The sequence below is a fragment of the Macrobrachium nipponense genome, chromosome 17, assembly GCF_015104395.2.
Source record: "Macrobrachium nipponense isolate FS-2020 chromosome 17, ASM1510439v2, whole genome shotgun sequence".
In the NCBI taxonomy this organism is placed as follows: Eukaryota; Metazoa; Arthropoda; class Malacostraca; order Decapoda; family Palaemonidae; genus Macrobrachium; species Macrobrachium nipponense.
In genome coordinates this window covers 33,815,571-33,842,708 of record NC_087210.1, presented here as the reverse complement: position 1 = coordinate 33,842,708, position 27,138 = coordinate 33,815,571, and the positions used below count along the sequence as shown (strand labels likewise).

General features: G+C 36.6%; 1 protein-coding gene across 1 annotated transcript; it reads right to left on the bottom strand.

The window, feature by feature from the left end:
- Window positions 1-862: 862 nt before the first annotated feature.
- LOC135195880 (coiled-coil domain-containing protein 18-like) lies at window positions 863-2,527 on the bottom strand. The gene has a single exon (XM_064222390.1). The coding sequence runs from the start codon at window positions 2,525-2,527 to the stop codon at window positions 863-865; it is 1,665 nt and encodes a 554-aa protein (XP_064078460.1).
- Between the last annotated feature and the right edge of the window lie 24,611 nt (window positions 2,528-27,138).

The window sequence follows — 27,138 nt, the reverse complement described above, 5'->3', positions numbered from 1 at the left end:
ATTCATCCTGCTTCCATCAGGGAGATGAGAGAATCGTCAAGGATGCCTGATGAAGAGCCCGTGTGAAAGATTTTGAATGATGCTGCGCCATGCTCCAGAGGCATTGCGATCTTCTTGGCCCAGTCGATGAGGTTGATTGTAGGATGGGTGTGTGGGAGGTGGGGGGACCTCCCATCGCTGGTTGCTGCTGGGGGGAGCAGCAATGCACACCCATCCTGCAGTCAAGCCCATCGAATGGGCCAAGAAGATCGCAGCTCCTCTGGAACACGACACAGCAGCATCCATCATCTTTCATGTTCATTCCTTCCATCTTGCATCACTTGACAGTTTCACAGTCTCTAACTTTAGCGGAAGGTTGTGAGTGACCCTTTTTTTGTCATCCTCGGCTGAATTATTTGTCCATGGTTCCTGTGAATGCTATGATTTGATCAAGTCTTTTAACTTGCTTCAGCAACTTTTTCTTTAACTCTTTATTTCTCTCCTTTTCGTTCTCTAGAGCATTCTCCATGGACTTTATCATTTTATCCTTTTGGTTCACTTCACTTTTAATATCTAAATTTATACCTTCCAATTCAGCCAGCCACGCCTTCATCTGCTCAAATTCCTCTTTTAAAATTCTGTTATTCTCTCCTTCATTTTCTAAACAGTTTTTCAAAAGAGTTATTTCCTGGTCCCTCTCAACTAACTCTATCTTTATTTCAGCCTTTTCACTTTCAACTTCATTTGCCCAATTTCTTATCAGTTGAGCTTCTGCTCTCAGAATTCTGTTGGTCTCTTCTCCATTTGCTAAAGAATTCTTCAGTGAATTTATTTCTGTTCTTTATGAAGTAACTCTTCTTCCAACGGTTGGCCTTTTTGCCTCCTAGTTCAGCTTCATATTTCTCATCTGCTGAACTTCTTCAATCAAGCTTCTGTTCTTCTTCTTTTCATTCTCTAAAGAATCCTCTAGGGAATTTATTTCTTGGTCGTTACTGGCTAATTTCTCCTCCATCTTGGCATTCTGGCCACCTAGTTCAGCTACCCAAGTTCTCATTTGCTGAACTTCTTTTTTCAAGATTCTTGCCTCTCCTTCTCCATCTTCTAGGGATTTCTTCAGTGATTTTATCTTCAGTTCTTTATAAGCCAATTCTTCCTCCAGCTTAGTGTTTTGACCGCCCAGTTCAGCTACCCACTTTCTCATCTGCTGAACCTCTACTTTCAAAATTTGGTTCTCTCCTTCGCCATTTTCTAGGGAATTCTTTAGCAAGTTGATTTCCTGCTGGTTACTGTCCAATTCCTCCACCATCTTGGCATTCTGTCCGCCTAGTTCAGCTACCCAGTTTCTCATTTGCTGAACTTCTTCTTTCAAAATTCGGTTCTCTCCTTCTCCATTTTCTAAGGAATTCTTTAGCGACTGGATTTCCTGTTCGTTACTGGCCAGTTCCTCCTCCATCTTGGCATTCTGTCCGCCTAGTTCAGCTACCCAGTTACTCATTTGCTGAACTTCCTCTTTCAAAATTATATTCTTTGCTTCTCTATTTTGCAAAGAATCCTTCAGCGAATTTATTTCTATTTCTTTATTGAGCAGTTCCTCCTCCAGCTTAGCGTTTTGACCTCCTAGTTCAGCAACCCAGTTTCTCATTTGCTGAACTTCGTCGTTCAAAACTCTGTTCTTCTCCTTTTCTTCCTGATTCTTTTTCATTTCCTTCTCGAGATCTCCATTCCTCTTTTGCAGGCAGGCTATTTCTTGTACAGAGGCTTCCTTCAAATTTTCCAGCTGGTCAACCTCCTTCTCTTTCTTTTCCAGAGTGTCTCGCATTTGGGCATTTGCCCTGTTGAAGCCTTCGTTCGCCGAAGCCAACACTCGATTGGTGGCTTCAGCTTCCTTTAATCGTGAGGCCAGTTCTGTACCTTCCTTCAGAGCGCTTTCCATCTTCTCCTGGAAAAGATTCCTCTCTTTATCCAGAATCTGGAGGTCTCTGCCTCTAGATTTCTCCTCTTCTTCCAGTCGACTTTCCATTTCTTTTCTTTCCAGCGCATTCCGTTCTATCAGAAGATCTTTATCTACAATTTGATATTGTAGAAACTCGATCTGTTCCTTCGCTTCGTTCAAAAGACGTTCCATTTCAGATTCCTTGATCTTACTCTTTTCCAGAACGTCTTCCAGCATCATCTTCTCGTTGTCCAGACGTCCTCGCTGGAGTCCCATCAACTGGATGTCATGGGTCATCTCGTCCAGGCGTTCTTCCTTCTTCAAGTTTTCTTCTTCTTGTGTTTCCAGACGATCTCTCAGTCTGGTCACCTCGGTTCGTTCCATTTTCAGGTCTTGTTCCAGTTCGTGAATGTAATTTCCAAGTCGTCGGCATCTCTGGTAAGCAGCCACCGCCAGGCCAGCCAACAAGGCCACACTCATACAAGTGATGGCGACGGCCCTGCCTGGCGTCCAAAAGTTGTGTTCATCAGCAACAATATCGGGAATGACAAGTTCCTCAGCTATAAAGTTTAAATCCTGTGGTACACTCGTAGGTCCTTCAGCCAAATAAAGCATCATTAGGTCCTCAGCAATTGAGTGAAACAATCCACAGGCCACTAATGTAAGTGCGCAAAAAGCTACAATAAGTAGTTCAAACATCATGATTATGTTATGCCAAATACGTCAGACGTCACTAGTCCTAGTTTTTTAAACTGACGGGTGGCTCCTTCCGATCCGAGGAAGGCTCCTCCAGCTCGGCTCCGAGGAATCCCTCCTCCTCCTCCTCTTCTTCTTGTTTGGATGGAGAAGGATTCTCGCTCGCTCCCAGAGCTTCTGACTGGCGAAGTCCTTCTTCCGACGCAGGAATTCTCGTAGGAGGAGATTGTCTTCTCTTCTCCCTTTCAACTTTACCTCAACTGAAATCATTAATCTCAGTTTTTCCAGTCCAATATTCTCCTCGGATTTACTGAAACAAGAACCATTTTTTTATTTTTTATTTTTTTTTATTTTTGTCTTTTCTCCTCAAATTTACTTGCATTGAATTTAGTATTGTGGATTAATTTATTTTTTACGCCTTAACTTCATTTTTTATCAATAAAGTAATTATAATACAGTTATTATTATTATTATTATTATTATTATTATTATTATTATTATTATTATTATTATTATTATTATTATTATTATATCCAGTCTTTTCTCTCTCATTCGAGCGCTCCCTCTAAATGCATACATATGTATATATATGTATATATATATATATATATATATATATATATATATATATATATATATATATATATATATATATATATATTATATATATATATATATATATATATATATATATATATAATGTGTGTGTGTGTGCGTGTGTGTGTGTGTGTGTGTGTGTTTGAATTATGTATATATGTCTGAATGTAAGATTAGACATCTACGGGCTTGACTTATTTTCATCGGATGCAGATCTTTAACGACATTAAGTTTAGTTGTTTATAACCGACTGTTATAGACTTAGTCTCTCTCTCTCTCTCTCTCTCTCTCTCTCTCATTATAACACAGCGTCTGTCTGCTGTTTCATCCACGTGCTGTTGCCAGCACGCAGAGCAAGAGCCCGGCAGCATATATAAGGCCTTCTGGATCTATACACTAAAGTCCACGTATTTTTCAGGCTGACGACTCGTTAGTCGACTATTGAGAGTCGCAGATGAAGTGGGGAAATGAATGACATAGGAATAAAGAATAATAAAAAATATAATAAAATACCGGCTATTCAGATGTGGCAAGACCCGAATCTTGGGACGGAAACCTAGACCTATGGCGATAGATCATTTCACATATTTGTTGAATTACTTGTTCACGTAACGGGCTTTGGTATATCTGTCGATACATATATATATATATATATATATATATATATATATATATATATATATATATAATATACTATATTATTACACATAGTAGATAACTGAATCATAAGCCTCGGCCAAGAATAAACAACTACTGAGTGGAAATGTAATGGCAATCAATCACCAACTCTATGTTGATATAATGAAAAGTATCTCCGTTCAGTTCATCTTTTTAGATTTGATTGTAGCAATTACCAACCTCATCGTATCATACCGAGGCCTTGATAAATATGTTCTTTAAGGATTTAAGTTAATCGCTTATGAACCAACAGATGTCCATTACCTGACTTATGCCGCAAGAATTCCATTAAGAGGATGTTTGGCCTTTTAATCTTAGATTTTTATTCATGTATTGATTGCTTTCAGGTAACAAAATGTATAAGGTGTCCTGACGGTTATAATTATGTGAGAAGTATGTGCACTTGGGCCATTTTTTTTCCTCTCTCTCTCTCTCTCTCTCTCTTTTACAATCTTCGATTTATTTCAAGGTCTCAAAGCTGCGTTCCCCTTGATGCAATGTCAGTTTTGAGTATGATTAGATATGATCATTTTGAATTTTAATTAACTTTGACAATCAACTAATACACCTGCTAACGAATCTTATGATTACTTCAGTCTTTTCTCCAAGTTAGACCTGCCTTGGATGTCAGCTTCACTTCAGGTAATTTCGCTGTAAAAACCTGAGATACTAAATAAGAATTTTTATGCATTCCTGCGGTTAAGCCTCTTTCTGTCTTCGAGAATCAAGATTGTTCCGAAAAGGAGAGGACGGCTCTAGATCCACCAAGGATTTTGAATATCACTAGATTATTACATTTAACAATTCTCTTTTCCACACAAATTAACACAGATTAAAAATATCGATCTCACAATGATAACAAGACAAATGATGCGACAAAATATTAATAAAAAAATTAAACACAAAATATTACGCAAAAATACAATCATGATGATATAAATGAAATCCGGAAATTATGGAATTATGAGTATAATGTCCGTCACTACGTTGAATAGAAACAACAGAGAGAGAGAGAGAGAGAGAGAGAGAGAGAGAGAGAGAGAGAGAGAAACATCACATTCATTCGCGTTGAGCCTGAAACAGTTGACTGTACTGAATGCAGTCCTGGAAGGTTTCCAAAGGAGCTTCCGAAGGAATTAATTTCTTATGATCGGTTCACTGGTGTAGATGTTCACTTACAACAAATAGAGAAACAAACAGATACGTTTTTCCATTCATATAATAGATAACAAGGATCGTTCCCACCGCGTGGTACCATTGTTTTGTTGAAAATTTCCCTTTCTTCGGGGGTGACTGATATGGACACGAAGTGTTCCTGATGAGGTGTGGTTCCCGTTGCGGACTGTACTAAGGTAGTGGTAGTGTTTGTGGCAAACTATGATCTAATTTTAAAAATTAATATGTTGAAAATATTATATAACTTGGTTTTAAGTGTTCTAGTTTAGATGCGTTTCTTCATTCTTCATTCATTTAGCCTTCCACCACTTCTTCATCGTTTTTCCCCACAGAAACTGTTCCCTTGCTGTTCACGCTGCTGTTCCTGTTCCGCCTTCGTCCAGCGCATATCACACTTCCGAAGTTCCGAGAACTAATACAGCGTATCTATGACAGACAACTACTACAAAAATGTCGCAAATTGGAGGGGACGATGAAGAAGTGGTGGAAGGCTAAAACTGGTCTTTGATTTCTCAAATATTGTCAGATTAACCAGGTTGTACCCAACCTTGTTAAATTCAAATCATTCATAGGTTCATTATACGATACAAAATTTTACCACGACAGTACCAATACTTTATTGTCCATTGAAGTGCATGCAAAGGAGAGATTGATTGATAAATATGCATTGCAAATTCAACCACTGAACAATTTGATTCAAAAACAGACAAACTTTAATTGATCTTCTGATTTGTTTTAACGGGCTATGACAAAGCATGTGACCTTTTTTATTGATAGACGCTGCAGGGACCCATGACAACAAACTTCATAAACTAGGTGTTTCCAAACCGACTTCAAAAGTAATAATAACAAGGTGGCCTTCAACTACTCTACTAACCATTTCAAGGCCCATGACACCCTCCTTTTTAATATAACTAATGAACGAGGCTTTTGATTAATGTGAAACCGAAAACCACCAGAGTTTGAGACACCGACCTAATTAAGAAAAATCAATTCAAGCATCTACTCCACATTATTGTCTTACTTTATATCGAGAAATGTCATATCAATTTTGTGGTCATGGTGAGAACGGAAATTAAGACTTGGCAACTAGGCGCAGAATGACGTGTGTCGACCATGATGTGGGGCCCCGTGACGTTTACACCTGCCACGCCCACCTTTCTGTATGGTTATCATTATATTAGTACAAGAAATTTATATATATATATATATATATATATATATATATATATATATATATACATATATTATATATATATATATATTATATATATATATATATAGATATATACCTTTGATAGAGATAAGGTGTTTTTTATTTTCAATACAGGTATGCAGTCATTAGCGGGTTGAAGTTATTGAATGAAAAAATATTAGGTCTGACAAAGTTTAAATTGGTCATATTATTTTATTATTCCCTGATTTCAATAACGTCGCGAAAGTAATTTTAGATAAAGAGTTTAATCGTGCTATATGTGAATTGATTATTGGTGAATATGATTGTTGAGGGTGCGCACATATGATCATTATAAATATTTAATATGGCTGGGGATTGGATGGAGGTGAAAGGATAGTAATACTATTAACAATAAGTAGTAGTATAGCAGCTAACCTTTTAATGAATAAACTTACAAGACTGAAGTAGAATATATCTACTATATATATATATACTATATATTATATATATAATATATATATATATATATATATAGAGAGAGAGAGAGAGAGAGAGAGAGAGAGAGAGAGAGAGAGAGAGAATCTGATAATGCAATAATATTCAAAAATAGAACATGTCCATGATGGAACGCCATTAAACATGACAACATGATGCCAACCTATTCAAATCCAATCTTCAGTTATTGTTGTCTTGTTCCCTCTTGTAGTATGTTAAAAATCGCAACACAAAAGCATTACGACAACCTTGTGGACAATGGTGAAGCATTCTAGACATGATATAAAATGTCAATAGTAGGCAGTAAGCAAGGTGTCAGCAGGAGCCCTTGTCAATGCCTGTATCTAACAGACGTGTACCTTCCCTAGCACGACCACCTCTCTGACCGCCATCCGATATTTCTATTTTTGTCTTCTTTTTTCGTAAGAATTGCCCATTAATTAAATAATAAAACACAACGTAAGGCTAAAATGAGTTTATTCAAACATAATACTAATCAGTATCTTTACATTCCATCAAAGAGCAGTATAATTCACTACAACTTATATATTATTTGATAACCATACAGAAAGGGGGGCGTGGCAGGTGTAAACGTCACGGGGCCTCACGTCATGGTCGATACACGTCATTCTGCGCCTAGTTGCTTGGTCTTAATTTCCGTTCTCACCATGCCCACAAAATTGATATGACATTTCTCAATATAAAGTAAGACAATAATGCGGAGTTGATGCTTGAATCCATTTTTCTTAATTAGGTCGGTGTCTCAAACTCTGGTGGGGTTTCGGTTTTCACATGAATCAGAAGCCTCGTTCATTAGTTATATTAAAAAAGGAGGGTGTCAGGGGCCTTGAAATAGTTAGTTGCTTAAAAATTTAACCAAAAGGGAAGAGTTTTTGTCGTCATTCGGACTGGACTTTTGCTTACCAAATTACTGCCAGGTTTCATTGAACACTTCTTGCCTTTCGGACTTCTATTTTCCAAATGAAAAACTTATCCTTAAGCGCCAATTTATCACATTTCCAAAAAGAACTATCTTCTCTTGCCCATGAAAGTTTTCAGAAACTCAAAATTAGTTGGACCCCTTTTTTCAACAGGCATGAATCGAGTATCCTTAAAAATCTGAGCAAAAGAGAAGACCTTGTCTTATCTAAACCCGATAAAGGTAAAGGCACTCTTATTTTAAATAAAAATGACTATATTAACAAAATGCAAGATATCTTGTCCGAAGCAACAAATTCCATAAAATGGGCCAAAAAGCTTACACAATAATCTTCAAAACGAAGATAGAATTAAACAGATTGTTAAGATCGCTCAAAGACAGGAAAGCAATAAGTCAAATTACCTATGAAGAGCTCTTTGTTACTGGTTCGTCTTTTGGTATTATGTACGGATTGGCTAAGGTGCATAAGAACAACATCCTCTCCTCCTATACAACGCCAAATTATAAGATAGCTAAAATTCCTGGTTCCATTGTTAGACCAATTGCTTTAACAACAAATATAAACTGAACAACTCTTTAGAATTAAACAGAGTATACAGTCTGACCTCGTCATGGCCAGCTTTGAAGTGGAATCGCTTTTTATAAATGTTCCCGTTGATAACACCATTGACTTTATACTTGAAACCTTTTTTGTGAATGACGATGATGTTTTCCAGGGTTTTAGCAAAGTGGATTTTAAAAAACTTTTAGAACTGGCTGTGCGGGACACAGCCTTCGTTTACGTCAGGTAGACGGCGTCGCCATGGGCAACCCATTGAGCTGCACCTTTGCAGACATTTTTATGCTCAAGTTTGAACAGCAACTACTAGACAATTGTCCTGTCTCTTTTAAGCGCTATTTTATCGTACATATGTGGACGACACAATTCCTACTTTTTTGGAACCATCATCATGCGACCTTTCTTGGAATATGAAAACGCGTCACACACTAATATAAAATTTACATTTGAGAAAGAGAATAATAATAGATTGCATTTTCTCGATACCTTGGTCATACCAGAAAATGATGGTTTCAGAACGGGAATTTTTCGTAAGGCCACATTTACAGGTTTAGGGCCAAATATTTTTTAGTTCCTGTTCACATAATTTAGGACCATTGTTACCCAACTGCCTGTTTCTCTAGTTATGTCAGAAAGGCCCTACAGAAAATCTTCCAGCCACCAGCTCCAGTACATCTAGCTTCTAAATTAAAGTATTATGTTAGCTTTCCATACACTTATGATACTTCATTTATACCACAATAATTGAGGAAGATAATGAACAAACATTTCCCAGCAGTTGATGTGAAATTCATCATAAGGAATCCAAAAACCATAGGCGGATTCTTTCGACACAATGAAAAATTGCCTACTTTGATGCGGTCTGGCCTAGTTTACTTGTATACTTGTTGTTCGTGCAACGAACAGACTTACGCTGGAAGCACCCGCGACTGCTCAAAATACGTTATGACTCTCACATAGGCATTAGTTACCGCACAGGGATGAAGCTTTCTAGTCCAGAGTTTTCAAATAACAAACCATGCCCAAATATGCAAATCCAGAGTCAACTACGATGATTTTAACATAATTTTATCCATCCCTAATGAAAACCAACTCCCTATACTCGAGTCCTTGCCCATGAAGCTCCTTGTTCCAACATTGAATAACAACATTACAGCAGTTCCATTATACATTGCTTAGACCGCCCACTCTTGTGCTCTTTCCTTGGTTATCTCGACTCCTTCTTGCCCTGGCAGGCCTTTCGGCAACCGAACCTCGGGTTGTAATATTTGTTTAAAAAAATATTTTTAATTTTGACTTAGTGTTAATAAATTGTGTTTTTAGTTAATTTTATTTTATTTTATCTTATTTTATATTTTTTTTCTCGTGCTTATTTGTATGTAAAAGTTTGTTAATCTTGCTGAAAAAAGTTTGTAATTTATGTATTTTTGATTTTTATAGCCTTGAAAATGAGACCATACTCTTCAAACGTTGGCAACGATAAACTGTTTTTGCCTCTTCACCTGTTTTATAAATAAATTATATATATATATATATATATAATATATATATATATATATATATACATATATATATATATATATTGTCTATTTACATTAGATATATATATATATATATATAATATATATATATATATATATATATATATATATATATATATAATATATAAATATATATATATATATATATATCTATATATATATATATATATATATATATATATATATACTAACTGGATCTAATTGATACTGGATGGTATCTAGTGGAGATATTTATTCAAAATGAGTTAAAAGCTTTCCAGGACTAATAGGCCTCATTATCAATGAGGTCCAGTAGTAATTGTACTAATACACAGAACAATTGTTTAAGTGATAACAAAAATATACATATATATATGTATATATATATATATATATATATATATATATATATATATATATATATATATATAATATACGCATTAAGCTGCAAATGTCCTATAATATCTAATTCGCTCTACCTCGGAATTAATATATTTTCATATATATATATATATATATATATTATATATATATATATATATATATATATATATATATATATACGGTGCATGTAATGATGGCACAGGTAAATATGGCACAGGAAAAATGACACAGGAAAAAATGGCACAAGTTAAAAAATAGGAAAAATGGCACAGGAAATAATTTTTAAAATTTATTTGAAACATAAAAATGAGGTATATTTGACGTGAAAAAACATTCTCTAAAAAGGTATTTGAAACTAAAATATAGTACTTTATTTAAAATCCAATTTATGTCCAAATCCTCGTAACACTCGTCCAAGTTTTTCCTTCCTTCAATATAGTCTTTGCACAAATTTTTCAATCTTTGTTGCATGTCAGAATAAATTTTCTTTGTTTTTTTCCGGGGGGGTGGGGTTTACTAACTGAATCACTGCACTCACAACAGAGTCTTCCTTCTGAATAGTTCTTTTCCATTTTCCATATAGATGGGTGCTGGTAACCAATTAGATGATTAAATTTATTGTTCCAACCTGCACATAAGTTGTTCGTCCTGGGACAGTCGTTCATTGTAGCCTTATGCACGTTCCAAAGTTCTGTTGGAAATCTTGGTGGAATACGCCGAACAGCTCGTCTCCCTCTCTGAACACTTGTACCAGATGCATACGTTTGATCAAAGTACTCTAGCAATGAAGCAGCCTCATCAGGACATCTTGACTTAAGTATCTCCATTCCTGTAAAAACATCTTCGATAGGTAGAAATGCCAGCGAGTTAATCTCTCCACAGAACTGACGAAATTCTTCACTTTCTTTGTAATGGCTGGTAAGGCCAAAGTTCTGTATCTTTCTCCAAGTATTCTGAGTCAAGTGGTAAAAACAACCTTGTGTGTGTGTTTCGGGTCCAAAAATGGTCTTTATAGCTAGTATGACTGCCTGTTCATAGTCAATTATTATGGTTGTTGGGTCAGGGTATAGTTCAATTTCTTGGCAGCGATCCATTACTGCTTGAAGCCGTGTTTCATACGTATCTTGTGTTTTACTCTGCAGGCATGCAAAAACCGTAGAAACTGCAGTGTTACCAATTGGGTTGCGTATTACATCCAGCTGTAAAATCCTGGTGGAGCCATTGCATAGTTTCCATCCATCAGCCATGTATCAGCAAAAGAGAGCAACCGCAGAGATTCTTCAGAACCAGAAAACAATAATGCGGTTGTCTGTGCATGGTCCATTGTCAAAAAACAAAAATGGTTTGGGTTCAGGACCAGCCGTTTTTGTCCATTTTCCGGTTAATTTCAAATCCTCAAGTTTTTCAGGTACTGGCGGGTGAGTGTCGATCTTTGGTTGCGTAATGTTCTTTTTATGACATCTTCGCTTGGGAGTAATGCCTTTGCCTCAGCTGGTAACTCAACAAGATTGCTACTGTATATCTGGCTAGGTTTGTCTTCCGTCTCTGCTGCTTTTACCTTCATTTTGTTGAGGCTTTTTGCAGCAGCTATAGCTGCATAAATCAGTAGCGTGGTTATGGTCATGCGCTGCTGAGGATCAGTCATATCAAGGCTGTTGTCATATATATATATATATATATATATATATATATATATATGATAATATATATATATATATATATATATATATATATATATATATATATATATATATATATATTGTGACCCCGACCTGGGTTGCGTGGAGCTCTCAAGTTACTGTGGGTCATGCAGAAAGTCAAACACTCAGTGCTTAATTCAACACCGGTCTTATATTCTAATGAATTTACACATGGGCCCGAGTGAAATTGAACTTAATATCTACAGTACCGGCGAGATTGAGACCGAGCGAGGAAACCGGCAGAGGGAACAAGGGGGAACTGCACGTCTACCCCATTGCTTGACCGACGCCTGACTGCCTCCCTCAAAGGGATGCCTTGGTTTTCTCTCTTTCCTCTAGTACCCACAAACCCCCGATATTTTCCCATCCTAGATGTGGATTTGGCACTGGCACCTCTCCTTAGGTCTATTGACCAATTTTTTTTTTGGGTGCCAATATAGGTGACGCTAAACACTAACGAACTTTGGGGGGATGCTGAGGGGAGGTGACGCTCTTTTTAATCTGAGAGAGAACGACCGTTAACATAATCATGGCACCCTGTGAAGAGTTCCTGGCTTGGGGAGATTCCTGCAAGCCCTGTAGAATGGTTCATATATATTGAAGAATCACAGGGTAGCAGACCTGACCAACATCCAGGTTGAAGATGTAAAGGCATGTCTAACACAAGTATTGTTTATTATGCCAACATCTCACATCCCATGATGCACCCTCAAGGCTGGAAAATTACTTACAATGAATACTACAAAAACAATGCTCGCCCACATGAAAAAAAAAATTTGACATTTACAAAAGGAAAATTTAAACGAGAACTTGACAGGAACACCTACCAAGGTAAGAGTTTAAAAGCGACTAAAAATGCAGAGAGAGAAAATAAACATATGAAAGATGACTAAAGCGAACGTGGAGAGTAACAAACATGTTTTATAGACACTTATTTCAGCAACTTTTAGAATTGGCCGTGCGAGACACCGTGTTTTATTTTTAATGATCTTGTTTCTGACAGGTGGAGGAGATGGCAATGGGAAGCCTTTTAGGCCCTACATTCTTCAACATTTTCATGAACTTCCTGGAGGAGACAGTATTTTGACAATTGGCCCTTAGTTTTCACCCCTTATTTTATAAGAGGTGGACGACACCTTTGTCTTGTTTAAACGCGATTTTAACGCCGACTCCTTTTTAGAATTCATTAATGCTCAGCATCCCAATATTAGGTTTACAGTAGACAAAGAAACTCGCAACTCTCTATCATTTCTCGATTTACGTGTCACTAGGGAAGGTGATGGGTTTCAAACCAGCATTCATAGGAAAGATACTTTTACATGGTTGGGCACTAATTTTTATAGCTCATGCAACTTCAATTTCAAGTTGAATTCTCTCTCTACCCTCCTCCACAGGAAGTATTCTCTGACTTCCACCTGGTCAGCTTTTCATAAAAGAGTGGAGTTCTTGGCTAATTTTTTCCGCAATAATTGTTTTCCATCCCACTATTTCCATAGAGTCCTTAACCACAAAACTGAAACCGCCTATTCAATGTATACCACTCCAAATTATGTATTTTTGCTACGTTTTCCCATTCCTTATCGATAAAAGTTTAAAAAAAAGAGACCCATGAATGTAATTCATCCTGAATTGGCAGCTGTTAATTTGAAGTTGATCCCACGAAATCCTCTAAATATACGTTCTTTTTCACAGTGAAGGACAGACTGAGCCTTTCCTTGACATTCAGCATCTTTTATAAATATACCTGTCCTGGATGCAGTCTGGGAACTTACGTTGGTTGTACGAGGAGGCTTCTCAAGGTCCGTTTATGCTCCCGATCAGTTGTCGGCCCCAGGACACAGGGTGCAGATTGTCCAATCCCAAATTATCCAACATTCGAAATCATTCCCAGATTTATGTTGCCGTTTGGTCATAAATAATTTTAAGATTATCTGATCTGCCCGTAAAGACGACGAGTTGATGGTGTTGGAGTCACTTCTCATAAAGGTAATGTACCAACACTAAACACCCAATCGCCGTCCACACAACTGTTTATAGCATAACTGCCTGTTTGTTTACTCTCCACGTTCGCTTTAGTCATATTTTGTATGTGTTTTCTCTCTGCCTTTTTAGTCGCTTTTTAACTCTTACATTGGTAGATGTTCCTTTCAAGTTTCTTTTCATTTTCTATTTATAAATGTAAATTTTATTTTTCTTTTATGGTTATTTAGATTTTCTATGCGAGTGAGTGATGTTTTAGTATTCTTAGCATGTAATTTTCCCCCCGCCTTGAGGATGCATCATGTGATGTGAAGCGTTGGCATAATAAACGATACTTGTGAAAGACATGCCTTTTACCTCTTCAACCTTATATATATATATATATATATATATATATATATATATATTATATATATATATTTATATATATATATGTGTGTGTGTGGGTGTGTGTGTGGTGTGTGTGTGTGTGTGTATAATCATGATCGAGGAGCTAATACATATATATATATATATATATATATATATATATATATATATATGATATATATATATATATATATATCTAATAAAACGAGCCCATAAAAACACCAAAATGTAGAGAGAAATACTATATGTCAGAGACTGCTGTCTCCCTCTTCAGGTAGATGAATGAGAAAAGTTACAGAGAAGGTATTTATACCAAGAGGTCCATCCACAGGTACGCCAATTTAGGTCACTCCCCCGATGATGAATTTCTTACCTTGGAATGTTGCTTAAGTGTCCCCCCCCCCCCCCCCCGGTAGAATGAAAATCTTGTTGATGACATCTGAGTCCCATGCTCCCTTGGAGAAATTTATTACCTGCCTCTCTTTAATCAAGGCCGATTCCATCATTTGACTCTTGTACCGGCAGTTGCTGCTATAAATTATACGTGACAATTCCAATTTATACTATAGTTATGTTCATTTATATGGTTGAAAATAGCTGAGTTCTGTTCTCCATACCTAACTGACCGTTTGTTCTGTATTAATCACTTCCCTAGAATCAATACAGCACAAACGCGGTCAGTTAGGTATGGACAACAGAACTCAGCTATTTTTAACCATATAAATGAACATAGCCATAGTATAAATTGGAATTTGTCACATATAATTTAGCAGCAAAACTGCCGGTACAAGAGTCAAATAATGGAATCGCCTTGATTAAAGAGAGGCTGGTAATGAGTATCTCAAAGGGAGCATGGGACTCAGATGTCATCGACAAGATTTTCATTCAACCGACGCTTAAGAATATTAAAGGAAGATTATCAGCGGGAGTGACCTAAATTGGCATACCTGTGGATGGACCTCTTGGTATAAATACCACCTTCTCTGTAACTTTTCTCATTCATCTACCTGAAGAGGGAGACAGTAGTCTCCGAAATATAGTATTTCTCTCTCTACATTTTGGTGTTTTTATGGGCTCGTTTTATTAGATGGAATTCTGTTATAACAGACATTTTTACCAGTCATATATATATATGTTATATATATATATATATATATATATATATATATATATATATGTATATATATATAATATATATATATATATATATATATATATATATATATATATATATAATATATATATATATATATATATATATATATCCATATATCCTCGATCCTGATGAATGGGAGATAGTTAGTCCTTTAGAGGTATTATAATTCTTGAATATAGCTACCATAATGGCTAATGAATTTAGAATTACTTCCTTCAATTGCAAAGGTGTTAAGTCGAAATTACTAATTACTGAACGATGTAAAACTTACAATGTTATATTTTTGCAAGAGACTTGGCTATGTCCAAATGAACTGAATTTATTGAACTTTATTTCATCATGAGTTTAACATCTTTTGCACCTTTGTTTGTGAACACTCAGAATGGTGTGCTTGTTGGTCGCCTTTCATGGGAGTGTTAGCATTGTTTTGGAATAAATCCCTTGCTCTCAGTGACAGCATAGTACATATGATGATGATTGGGTTCTATGCCTTTCTATAATGTTTGAAGGACCGCAATATTTCTTTATTGTATTACTTACTTTATTTTTGTCCTGATAACGAAAATGACTGATATATTTACATTGGAAAAATTGGCTCTATTGTTGACAGTTGTGATGCAGCTGTTATTGTTGTGACTGGCGAGTTTAATGCTAATCCCAATATAATTACTTTCATGCCGAGTTAGAGCAACTGTGCATTTCCAAAGGCCTTATCATGTCAGACACTACACTGTTACCTTATGACATTTACTCATGTCAATAACGGGTTACTGTCGTGTTCTTCGGTGGATCATTGTATAACTTCACAATCGATGCATAATTCAATAACAAACATTAGAGTAGGTGAGAATTACTGTGGATCGGAACATTTCCAATCGATGTCATTTTTAATTTACAGAACTTGTCTCAACTTGCCATGTTGGCTGATGATCAGGGGGGTAGAATTAACTTGAAATTTAGTAATACAGTTTAGTGTATAATTTTCTATTCTGTTTTGTGGCAGAGGCTGGATTTCAATCCTCGACACCCGGCCTGTGCTTGCCGAGGGGAAAGTGAAAATCCTAGTTACCATAGGTATCTGAAATCTCTCAGAACTCATTTTATTGATACTGCTCAGCAGGTTGGTAGGGAGGTTTATGGTATTGTAAATCCTGGGCCACGATATATTGCAGGATGGAATGGTTTCTACTTTGCCTCTAGAAAAACAGCGGCTCTTCACGATTTGGCCCCTTGTCATGACTGGAGAGACGAGCTCGGGCTGAATTTAAATACGTCTAGAGACACTGTCAAATGGATGAAAAGGACAGGCTTTCAATGGTACTATCTAATCTTCTTCTTCCTAGCTTAAAGCCATTTTTATATGGGGTTGCCGTTGTGACTGAGTTCGTCCTCGTCGATTTTGTCCTGTGCCTCGTTCTCATTTATACCTTTCAATACCATATCTTCCCCTACATAATCACGCCATCTCTTTCTTGGTCTTCCCTTCTTCCTTCTACCCAGCACTTCCATTTCCATCGTAAGTCTTCCAACATGACGTTCCTCCCTTCGTAACAGCTGTCCATACCATCGAAGCCTTCATTCTTGTATTTTCTTCGATATTTCAACTACCCTTGTCGATCCTCTTATATTTGTCGAGCCTCTTATATACTTATTTCTAATCCTATCTCCCCTTGTTACTCCCGACACCCATCTCAACATTCTCATTTCTGCTACATCCATCTTCTCCTCTGTTTTCCTCATACTTGCTGTTTCTGTTCCATATAACATTGCTGGTTTGACCACCGTCCTATGAAACTTTCCTTTCAATTTCAGAGGGACCCTCTTGTCACAGAGGACCCCTGATACAGACCTCCAGTTATTCCATCCTGCCTGAATTCGATGTCTCACCTCTTGGTCCATGCTTCCACTATCCTCTAATACGGACCCTTAGTACTTGAACTTCTGTACTTTCTTTATTTCTTCCCCACCCAATCTTATGCTACTTCCACCGTCCTCAGTAATACTGGAACACATATTCGGTTTTTGATCTGCTTATTCTCATTCCTCTCTCCTCAAGTGCTGCTCTCCACCTCTCCAACCCTCCCTCCAACTCCTCCCTCCCCTCTGAACACAAAACAATGTCATCCGCATATAATATGCACCATGGCACTGCTTCTCTAACATCCCTGGTCATTACATCCATCACGATGTTGAAGATGAATGAGCTAAGCGCTGACCCCTGGTGTAATCCAACTCCTATCTCAAATACATCCGTCTCTCCAACACTGATTCTCACTCTAGTATACACATTTCTGTACTTCTCCTGAATAATTCTGGCTTACTTTTCAGGCACCATCTTCTCCCTCAAACATCTCCATATTTTTTGCCTTGGCATTCTGTCATAGGCCTTTTCAAGGTCCATGAATACCAGATGCAGGTCTCGTTGTTTTTCTCTGAATTCCTCCATCAGCTGCCTTCCATGCAAAATATTCAATGGCGCTATCTAACAGACTGTATGATAGTGAAATCATTCCGTCCTGGAAGGAGGTGCAGCTACTAAGGAGAAATGGTTTTCCAGCTCTTCCGGAGCGGGTCAATGATGCAGTGTGGAGTGAAGGATGCTGTCGAGTATTCGAGTCATTTAGTTACCAATCCATTTATCACTTAAAATTATTCCCCTTCGGTAATATTCTCGGAGTATTTTTTTTTTTGCGCGAATTGGATTTTAAACGACATTTGTATCCCAATGTTTAGATGTTGGATAAGGACCAATTTCAGATTAAGGTCAAGTAAAAAGCATTATGGATGTAAAACTGCATCCCCACACACCCTTCCCCTCCTACCTTGTCGAAACCGCATAATCAAAAGGACTCAATATGCTTATAGACAACAACTGTTACACTGTTTATACTGGGAAAACTTTATGCAGAAAAAAAGGCAGTTATCTACCTTATTTTCCCATATTTATAACAAAATATACTGCATAATCACACTAAGAAAAATCTCTCTCTCTCCTCTCTCTACTCTCTCTCTCTCTCTCTCTCTCTCTCTCTCAAATGACATACAATTTGGTAGGCAGGTAGCCTACCTGTGTTTACCCACAGCCTACTGGATTTATCACTATTATGTATTTTCATACAGCAACTTTCTTATCACTTGTTACCATATTCTATTATGCTTCATTTACTTTACTTCATAATTTGGGAAAACTTTGCTTTTTTTATTTTATAGTGTTTCTTCCCTGGAATTGCACCAAGTATTGCATCATTCATATAATGCTGTAGACTCGACTCTTTCCGTATATTATTGTTAAGGACATTATTTTAAAAAGTTATATTAAATCTTAGGTATCATTTTGTGTTGTGTATGTGTGAGTTTGTGCGTGTGTGTTGGTGCATGTAACTCCGCGTATTTATATCTTTAGTAAATATGGTATTTCTCAATGATGACGTATCCTAAACAAACTAAGAGTAATTAATCATTTTCCGTTTTACATTAAAACAATTTACAAAGCGAATTTCATCATGAAGTTTGTCATAGATGTTAGGAACAGGTTTAGCTATTTATAACTTACCTTTCGTTCCCTCAACCAAATGGGGAATGTGAATTTTTGTTCGTGCGTTTTAAGTACGCACACAGGCTACGGGATATCGAATGAGTTTTTCTCTGTCTTTCATGGGTAGTAAATTTGATTGCTGTTTCATCTTTAACTTTTGTAAAGAATCATGCTAATAAAAGCATATTTGCCTCTATCAGTATTAATGATTTAATGCTGTAAAATGCATTATGTGTTGTCTTGCGCATCTTGGCTGTCTTCTGTGCTTCATCAACAGGTTTGTCAGGGAAAAGAGAAATACAAAGGGAGATGAAATCCTCTACGTTGAAGTTCATTTTTAAGCTAACTGAGGGTTGGCTCTCCTTGCTTTGCTGTGTTAAGATTCATATAATGAAGCTCTCATGATTTTGTGTTTTGACAATTTAAATTAACTGACGCATCATAGTAGCTAATGTTAAAAGTTAGGCATATTCTTAGTCAAGGTTTCCTTGGCGCATTAACGTATTAGGGACTTTCACAGTTGGTTCAGTGCCCTAACCTAGACTTTCACAGTGTTTCAGTGCCCAAACCTAGACTATCACAGTTGCTTCAGTGTCCTAACCTAGACTTTACAGTTTTTTCAGTGCCTAACTTAGACTTTCACAGTTTTTTCAGTGCCCTAACCTAGGACTTCACAGTTACTTCAGTGTCCTAAGCTAGACTTTTCGCAGTTTTTTCAGTGCCCTAACTAGGACTTCTTCAGTTACTCAGTGTCCTAAGCTAGACTTTCGCAGTTTTTTCAGTGCCCTAACCTAAACCTTCACATTTGTTTCAGTGCCCTAACCTAGGTTGTTCATAGGCTGATTGTATCCCATTACCGTAAGTGGTACTTGTAGGCTGCCATACTCGGTAATACTGATTAACGACAATATTGTCGCAGATTTCACCAGACTCCGCCACTTTGTAGGTTTAACTTCCGGGTCTTCGCCATTTCGGTACGAAGGAGATAGTACCAACAAATCTTAAATCAGCGGCCCTTGTTCTGTTATCAACTGGAAAGTAATAGTTTACTGACTATTTTTTACTGCTGTCATTATTGATAAATACTCCAACACATAGCAAACCATCTGACCTCTAAGAGGCCTAGCCTGAATGGTTTGTTCTTACTTAATATATTACATCTCATTTAATAAATTACAACGCCTTTGAATTTTAATTGTGGATATACTGAAAATGTTTAAGAATATTTGTTCTCCTTATTTGGTATATCTCTACTCGGAACATCCACGTGGACTACTATTACTTAGGAAGTTCTTACAATCTGGGATTGAAGCATTTCATTGTAATGAGGAACATAACAATCCGAGGGCGTGTTTGTTAAAGCATTTTATATTTTCGAGAAACATAACAATTCTTTATTTTTCTCTTATATTCCGAGAAACTGTAATTAGAACATAGGTTATTTTCATACATAAGTCTAGTGTAAGAAACATTCGTATATTAATCAAGACATTGATGAAATGTTATTGCATTTGGTTATACTTAAAACGTGTTTATTTGCGATTTTTTTGGAGGTTTTACAAAATCTGTTTATTCGAGATATTTCCTGTCTACCCGAGCTGCCATGGATTAAGTACAGGTGAATAAGAGAAATGCCCAGCTCTGTGCCCAAGTATGTGTACCAGCCAAGTAGCTAGTGACAAAGAGAGAGAGAGAGAGAGAGAGAGAGAGAGAGAGAGAGAGAGAGAGAGAGAGACGAGAGAGAGAGAGAGAAGCAAAAAGCAGCAGGAAATATCTCCGAACGAATATCTGATTCTTTTTTATTTGAAATTATTAAGTTGTGAGAATATCCTCTGTTAGACTGGTTTCTTCTACTGTTTCTTATTGGCACACAAGCACACACACACGGACACGCACATAATAAACAGGACAGCGAGAAAACCGGGAATCATTTTTTTTTTTTATTTACTCCAAGTTTTCGGGAATCCTTTTCCACCTTCAGGGCTATAAATTCAATTTTCTTTTTTCAATATTTGTAATATAACAGTCATTAATCTCAAATAAACTAAACACTACAAAGCCACTTAGGCTAAAAGTAAATTAAAACTATACATAACCCAGTGAAATAACATAGAAAAGCAACTTAGCTGCATTCGTCTATTGCGTATGAGTACAAGTTATCATTGCTGTAGTGCAATTGTACCGCACATCGGAAAATGAAAGCTTTCAGTTCAGGGTCATATTTTCGAACATCTCGGAGAACTCGGGGACAGAGCTCTGGCCGAGAAAGGACGAAGAGTTTATTGCCCCTGTGGCTTTGTGGCCTGTTTATCTGTTGGCTTAGAAGTATTTAATTTGGTCTCAGCATCATATTGGAGACTTTGTTTAACGTGTTGCCTTATGATGACGACCAAGGACACCTTAGGAGACGTTGAAGAGGATCTGGCTTTCTCGAGTAGTGAAACAAGTTTACATGAAAGCTCTTTCTACATCTAGGAGGAGAAAAGAAAGAAAGAAAAAAAACTTGAAGAAAATGAAGTCCGTGATATGAAGGTACCTGAGAGTGATAAAAATCCTTTAGTCAATAAAAGACTAAAAGTAGTGAGTAGGAAAGGTATGATGTACAATCTTCTTTCAAATTTGATCATTGATAATTCTGCTGCTAGCCCTAGTACACGGCAGTCGAATATCATTCTGGGTATAGTCATGAAGCCAGTAATGAAGGACGTAGTTCAAGGAAGTGTTCGTATTTTCTCAATGCACTGACAAGATGCAGTGGACGGAAAACTTAAAAATAAAATCCAAATTTTGGAGTATTGTTTAAGGAAGGTAAATATAGACCATATATAACAGTTAAGGATGATAATGCTGTGAATTCCTGAACTACCACTGGCTTTGAAGGCATTATATAACAAAAACCTAAGGATGATGGGAAGTATACTAACGTTTTTGTGTTTGGTTAACCTTTATGTATGGATCTAAATGATTATTGGTAGATGAAAGGGTTGCTTAGGCTAAGCGACGTGAGGTTAAGCAGAAAGGTGAAACTAGTTTAAAATCACAACCGACTGCGCTTATAAGGGTGAGGTTCCAGATAAAATATTTGTTCCGTGTCTTGGATATAAACGGTTGATGTGTATAAAGAAAGTTCTATGTTCTGTTTTAAAATGTAACAAATGGGGCCATTTTGCATATAAATGTAGGAGTAACTTCAAATATAGATATTGTAGCAAAAGTCATGACTCTAAAGGATGTTTGGATTAAATGAAAAACAATGTTAAAATAGTTGCAAAATGTTGCAATTGTGGAGGTGTCCATAATGTTAATTCTTGTTGTGTAAAAAGAGGACGACAGTAAACAAATAGTGTTAAAACTCCAAGTATTTTAGTTTCTCAATCATGAATAAGAAAGAAAAGCTACAAACGTATGGGAACGAAGAGGAGAAGAAGAAAGGCAACTTCAAAAATGGAACACTTCTAGTTTTAAATATGATAGTGATATTCAAACGCTGCGCTTAGAAGTAAAAGAACTTGAAAGGGTAGTCATGAGCATGCATGATCTATTGAATAGAGGAGAATGTTTCTGAAGAGAATGAAGTAGGTACTGGTTCTAATAATGTCAGCATTCAAAGAAGGTTCAAATAGTAGATGGATCTAATTGTGATGATCTTATATCTATCAGAGAATGTGAAAATGCCAACGTAATGTGTTCTGATAATGTGGTTTAAGGGTAGCCCCATTTATGACAGAAATTATGAAATAATGCCAGATTTACCGAATGAAAGGAAATAAAGTGACAACTTAGTTCTTAGTATTGCAGCGGCCAGATAAACATCTTAAAATGAAGGTGGTTGTTTTCATTAGTAAAATGAGGAAAGAAATTTACAAGAATGGAGGGGTCTTGTCTTAAAACTCTATCGTGGAATGTAAAATAGTCTTCAAAAAAGAGGAACCGATGTTCAATGCTTGGGTTCTTTATCATGATTTCGACGTAATAACTTTGCAAGAAACTGGTTTAGTGGGGCTGGTTTCCAATTAACAGGGTTTCAAACATTTGAACTTACGGCAGATATTGAGAAAAATATAAGGGCCTAACCAGCTATGTAAAAAAAATATTACCAGCTGTTGTCCCTGTAGCTACAGAAATTAACGGCACTGAATATGTTTGTGTGTAAAATTATATCTAAAGGATATTGTCTTTTATATAATTAATGTGTATGTGGATCCTGATAAATTGGATCTTGAGAATTTATTTAGGGTTATTATTAATGAGTACTGTTTATTAGTGGGCGATCTTAATGTTCGGCACCATGATTGGGAAGCAACTGTTGTGGTACATATTCTATGATGATTTACTCACAGTCATTGATAGTTTTCGCATTATTCAAAAAGTTATATCATACGAATAATTCACCATAATTATTGCAAAAATATATGTGGAAATGTAAATGAAAGATGCATCTTTGAGAGTAACTACATTATAAATGCTTTCCATGTTAATATCAAAATCCTTTAAATATAATATAAAAGAAGTCCGTCCTTTCGTCCTCATGCTTACCAGAATTAATAAACGTATCCCACAGGATTAATCAAGAAACCTTTAGATGAAATAATGTTTGTGAAATGGATGTCGGCCGAGGAATTAGGTTGCTCAAATGAAGGTTTTGTTTTCAGTCTATGAAACCAGTTCAGATTTCATCACTGACATCCAGGTTTTCTGTTTATTCATCTGCTGATTTTAAAAAAGGACAAAATGAGTTCAGTATGAGAAGAAATAATACGTGGAAGTGAATGCAGCTGTGGAAATATTGCTGGTGATTGTAGGTTAGTGCGGCAGAAGAAAAAATATTGATTTTTTAAAGTAACAATTTTATATGAGTGGAGATCATCTATTTGAGTATTCATGAAACTGAAGGTAAAAAGCCTTGAGGAAGAAGGAGTTATATGTAATTAGAAAATGAAATATGTGGATGAAATCGTATGTTCAAAGTTCCAGAATCGAATGATGTTTAGATTATTTCCTAAAATTTATTGTAATTAGGCCGTGGAATATGTTGATGGATATTGCCTCGCCTATCTACTTAATATTCAAATAACCGTTTCACTCATGAACGATGCTTCATCGAAATGTCTGGGAAGCGAGAAATAGTCGTTATTAATTACGGAAGGGATTGGGGCAAGTACAAAAACAAATATAAAAAGGAAAACAAGCCCCACTTGGACGATGTCCCGAAAGGCGGCATCACGAGAAATTATGGCATTCATCAAAAAGCAGTGACGTACCATCCAAACATCAGATCAGAAGTAGATCTAGGAAGGAATGCATAAAAACCTCCAGTGGGGCGCTGAGACCACCACATTGCTTCTTTCGTTAGCCAGGCTCGTCGACAAGGCACGATGGTCTACACGTGGTGTCTATTAACTTGTTTCCTGGGTCTCACCCTCGGATTTGCTATTGATCACATTCTCTCTTTATACTAATACATGGAAACATGGGCAACTTCGTGTTTCTGAATATGACTTAAAGATCCGGAACCTACATTTTTGCTTCAAAATCGTCAGTGATTTTCCTTTTTGATGATGTAGGGGTGATCATTTAATGTGTGCACAATGGAGTGGGATTCATAGCAGTGCCATTTTACTATTCATTAAGTGAACAGTTTCTGTACTTTCTGAAAATTTTACAGGAACATGACACATGTGCACATATTTTCTAGGTCCAACAGACCGAGCTGTAACACTTCCTCATTTCACCATTTACAGCAGTAGTGATGAAATTTGACCCATAGCTCGCTCATTTTAATATCTTTGAAATGCTACCAAACTTTGTATTTTTTGTAAGTTGTGTCATGTAAATCGAATGCCTTGTTAATTAAAACGTACAGAATCCATAGAAAGAAAACCCTGAAGCAGCCAAGAAAGACTGGATTGCAGTTAACGTTTTTTTTTTTTCACTTTAATTGGTCTATGAAAACACAAGGGACCCAAATGTCTTTGCCTGGCGCCCTTTTCATAACATCTACCTATTGCTTGATTACAATCAGTAAGACCACACACACACAATGTACTGTAAAGTGGACCACTTTAGTAGATGAAAACAATAAATACCACAGTATACAGAAAACACAATGTATCCAAGGGCGTAGCCAGCAATGATAATTACAAAGTGCTTAATGCTGATATATAATAATGATATATATTTTTATATAATAAAGTGAATATTTGTATGTTTGTCTGCCATAGAAATCCGAACTGCTTGACAGACCAGACAATATTTTCCAAACGGCCCCTATGGCACTCCAGAAAAGGTTATAATTCAAAATCAAACCCCTATCCCATGACAAACATACAAACACCCAAAACAAATGCGAGTCACCAGTAGCTTTGGCAGAAAACCTCCACCTTTTCTGTTTTAGTACATCCAAAAATTTAAACAAATGTGTTTGATTGTAATAGAATTACTTTCATTCTGGTAAAAGACAAATGCTTCTATAACAGACCTAACCACCCTCGTTAAAAAAAATTACTTGTTCCGAAATTACAAAATGTTTTGGATTGCTCATCTTAAGCCAAACATATCTTAATCATACTCTGCCAATAAAATACAACCTTAATTGCCTTGAGGTATTACCATCATCATATCTAAGTACTCTATCTACTAAATAAACTCCGTCGTTATGGCCATAACTTTGGAGATAAAGACCTATCGTTCATTCCTGTTTAGCCTACAAACAAATAAGTCCCCCTATAACATATTTTTTTTATCAGAATTGGAGTAATTTTTTATTATAATTTATGATAATTATTAATTTCATTGTTTCCTACCTAGATAAAATCAACATTAATCAACTTGTATCGATAATTTCATTAGACGAGACAATACAAATCCACCACCGTCCATCTGTGTTAGTCAGCCATTTCTGAACTTTAGATTGGAAAAAAACAAAAAAAAAGAGGAGAGATGAAAAAATTGGCAGATACCTTCTTCTTATCATTCAATACAACATACTAAAAGTCCCTAATTTCCTGTGCATGGAATTTAGAATATAACTAAAATACTTTTTTTGCAAATTTTGACCCCCTCGGACTTATTATATTTTATGCTGGTTTTGGGTCCTCATAATGAATTCTGAATAATTCAAGAGCAAATGGCGGTGCATGAGGAATCCTATACAGGACATTGCCAGTTTCCATTGCGCAGCAAGGTACACTCTGGATGTGTGCTTCATAGTTGAGGGTAAACCAAATCGAAGCTGGAGTGGTTTCATGGAAACACTAACCACAAACAGTGGTGGCTCGTGAGACCCCAAGGATAATTAATCACTTACCATTTACGAACCTGCACCGAAATAGTCCTGATGCATTTTATACTGATTTTCTGTTTGCTTATGAAGAGGGTAAAAGACAAGGCCAACAAACATGTCTTGTTACATTTCATAAGCCTTAATATTCAAAAGCTGTTGACATGATTGCTTCTGCAGCCAGTGACAGTGAACTGTCATAAGTAGTGGTCAGGCTGGGTGGGTTTCCCTTGTTGATACCTTTTATGGGTGCTGCTGGATACATAATGGTTGGAAGTGGACTTAGAGATCTGTGGGGTCACTGGTAAATTCAACAGCCTCCATTGAAAGCATGTTGACAGGCCGTGCTTATGCTAGGGCTTGCGTGCCATTTATTGACCCAGGCAGCACTAGCAGTCATCTTTCTGAATGTGATTCAGTGGATGAATCAGTACATACAGAACTTGGAATTCTGCATGATGCTGCTATAAATCAGAGGCCTCTGGAAGATATAAGCAAGAGTACCAATCTGACTACAGTATTGGAAAAGCTGAAGACTTATGGTGGAAGCAGCATGCAATAGCGAATCTCCAAACTTTGGGTACAATATTTTGACAAGTAACAATGATGCGAGAATTTGTATGTGCTCAGAGAACTGGTGATTTGGATCTGCAACTCAAACTACATGTGAAATGATTCCCCATTTCCATACAGCGGACACTTTAGCATATGCCAAATATTCGAACCTGTATGTCAGCTAATGTCCCAGTTTCAAAACAAAGATGACCCCATTTGAGTTTGTAAGATTTACTTCCATAAGCAACTTCACAATGAGACTCAGTGACAAAATGAGGGCAGGAGTCTGGACAGAAAGAAAAAAACACCATCTGGTAACGTAACCTACCCCGAGCGACCTCCACGAACTAGCATCCCTGTAGCTAAATCAGATTATTAGATGTAGGCTAAAGCCAAACTCTGGATACAAAATAGAGCCTTTATTTCCCCC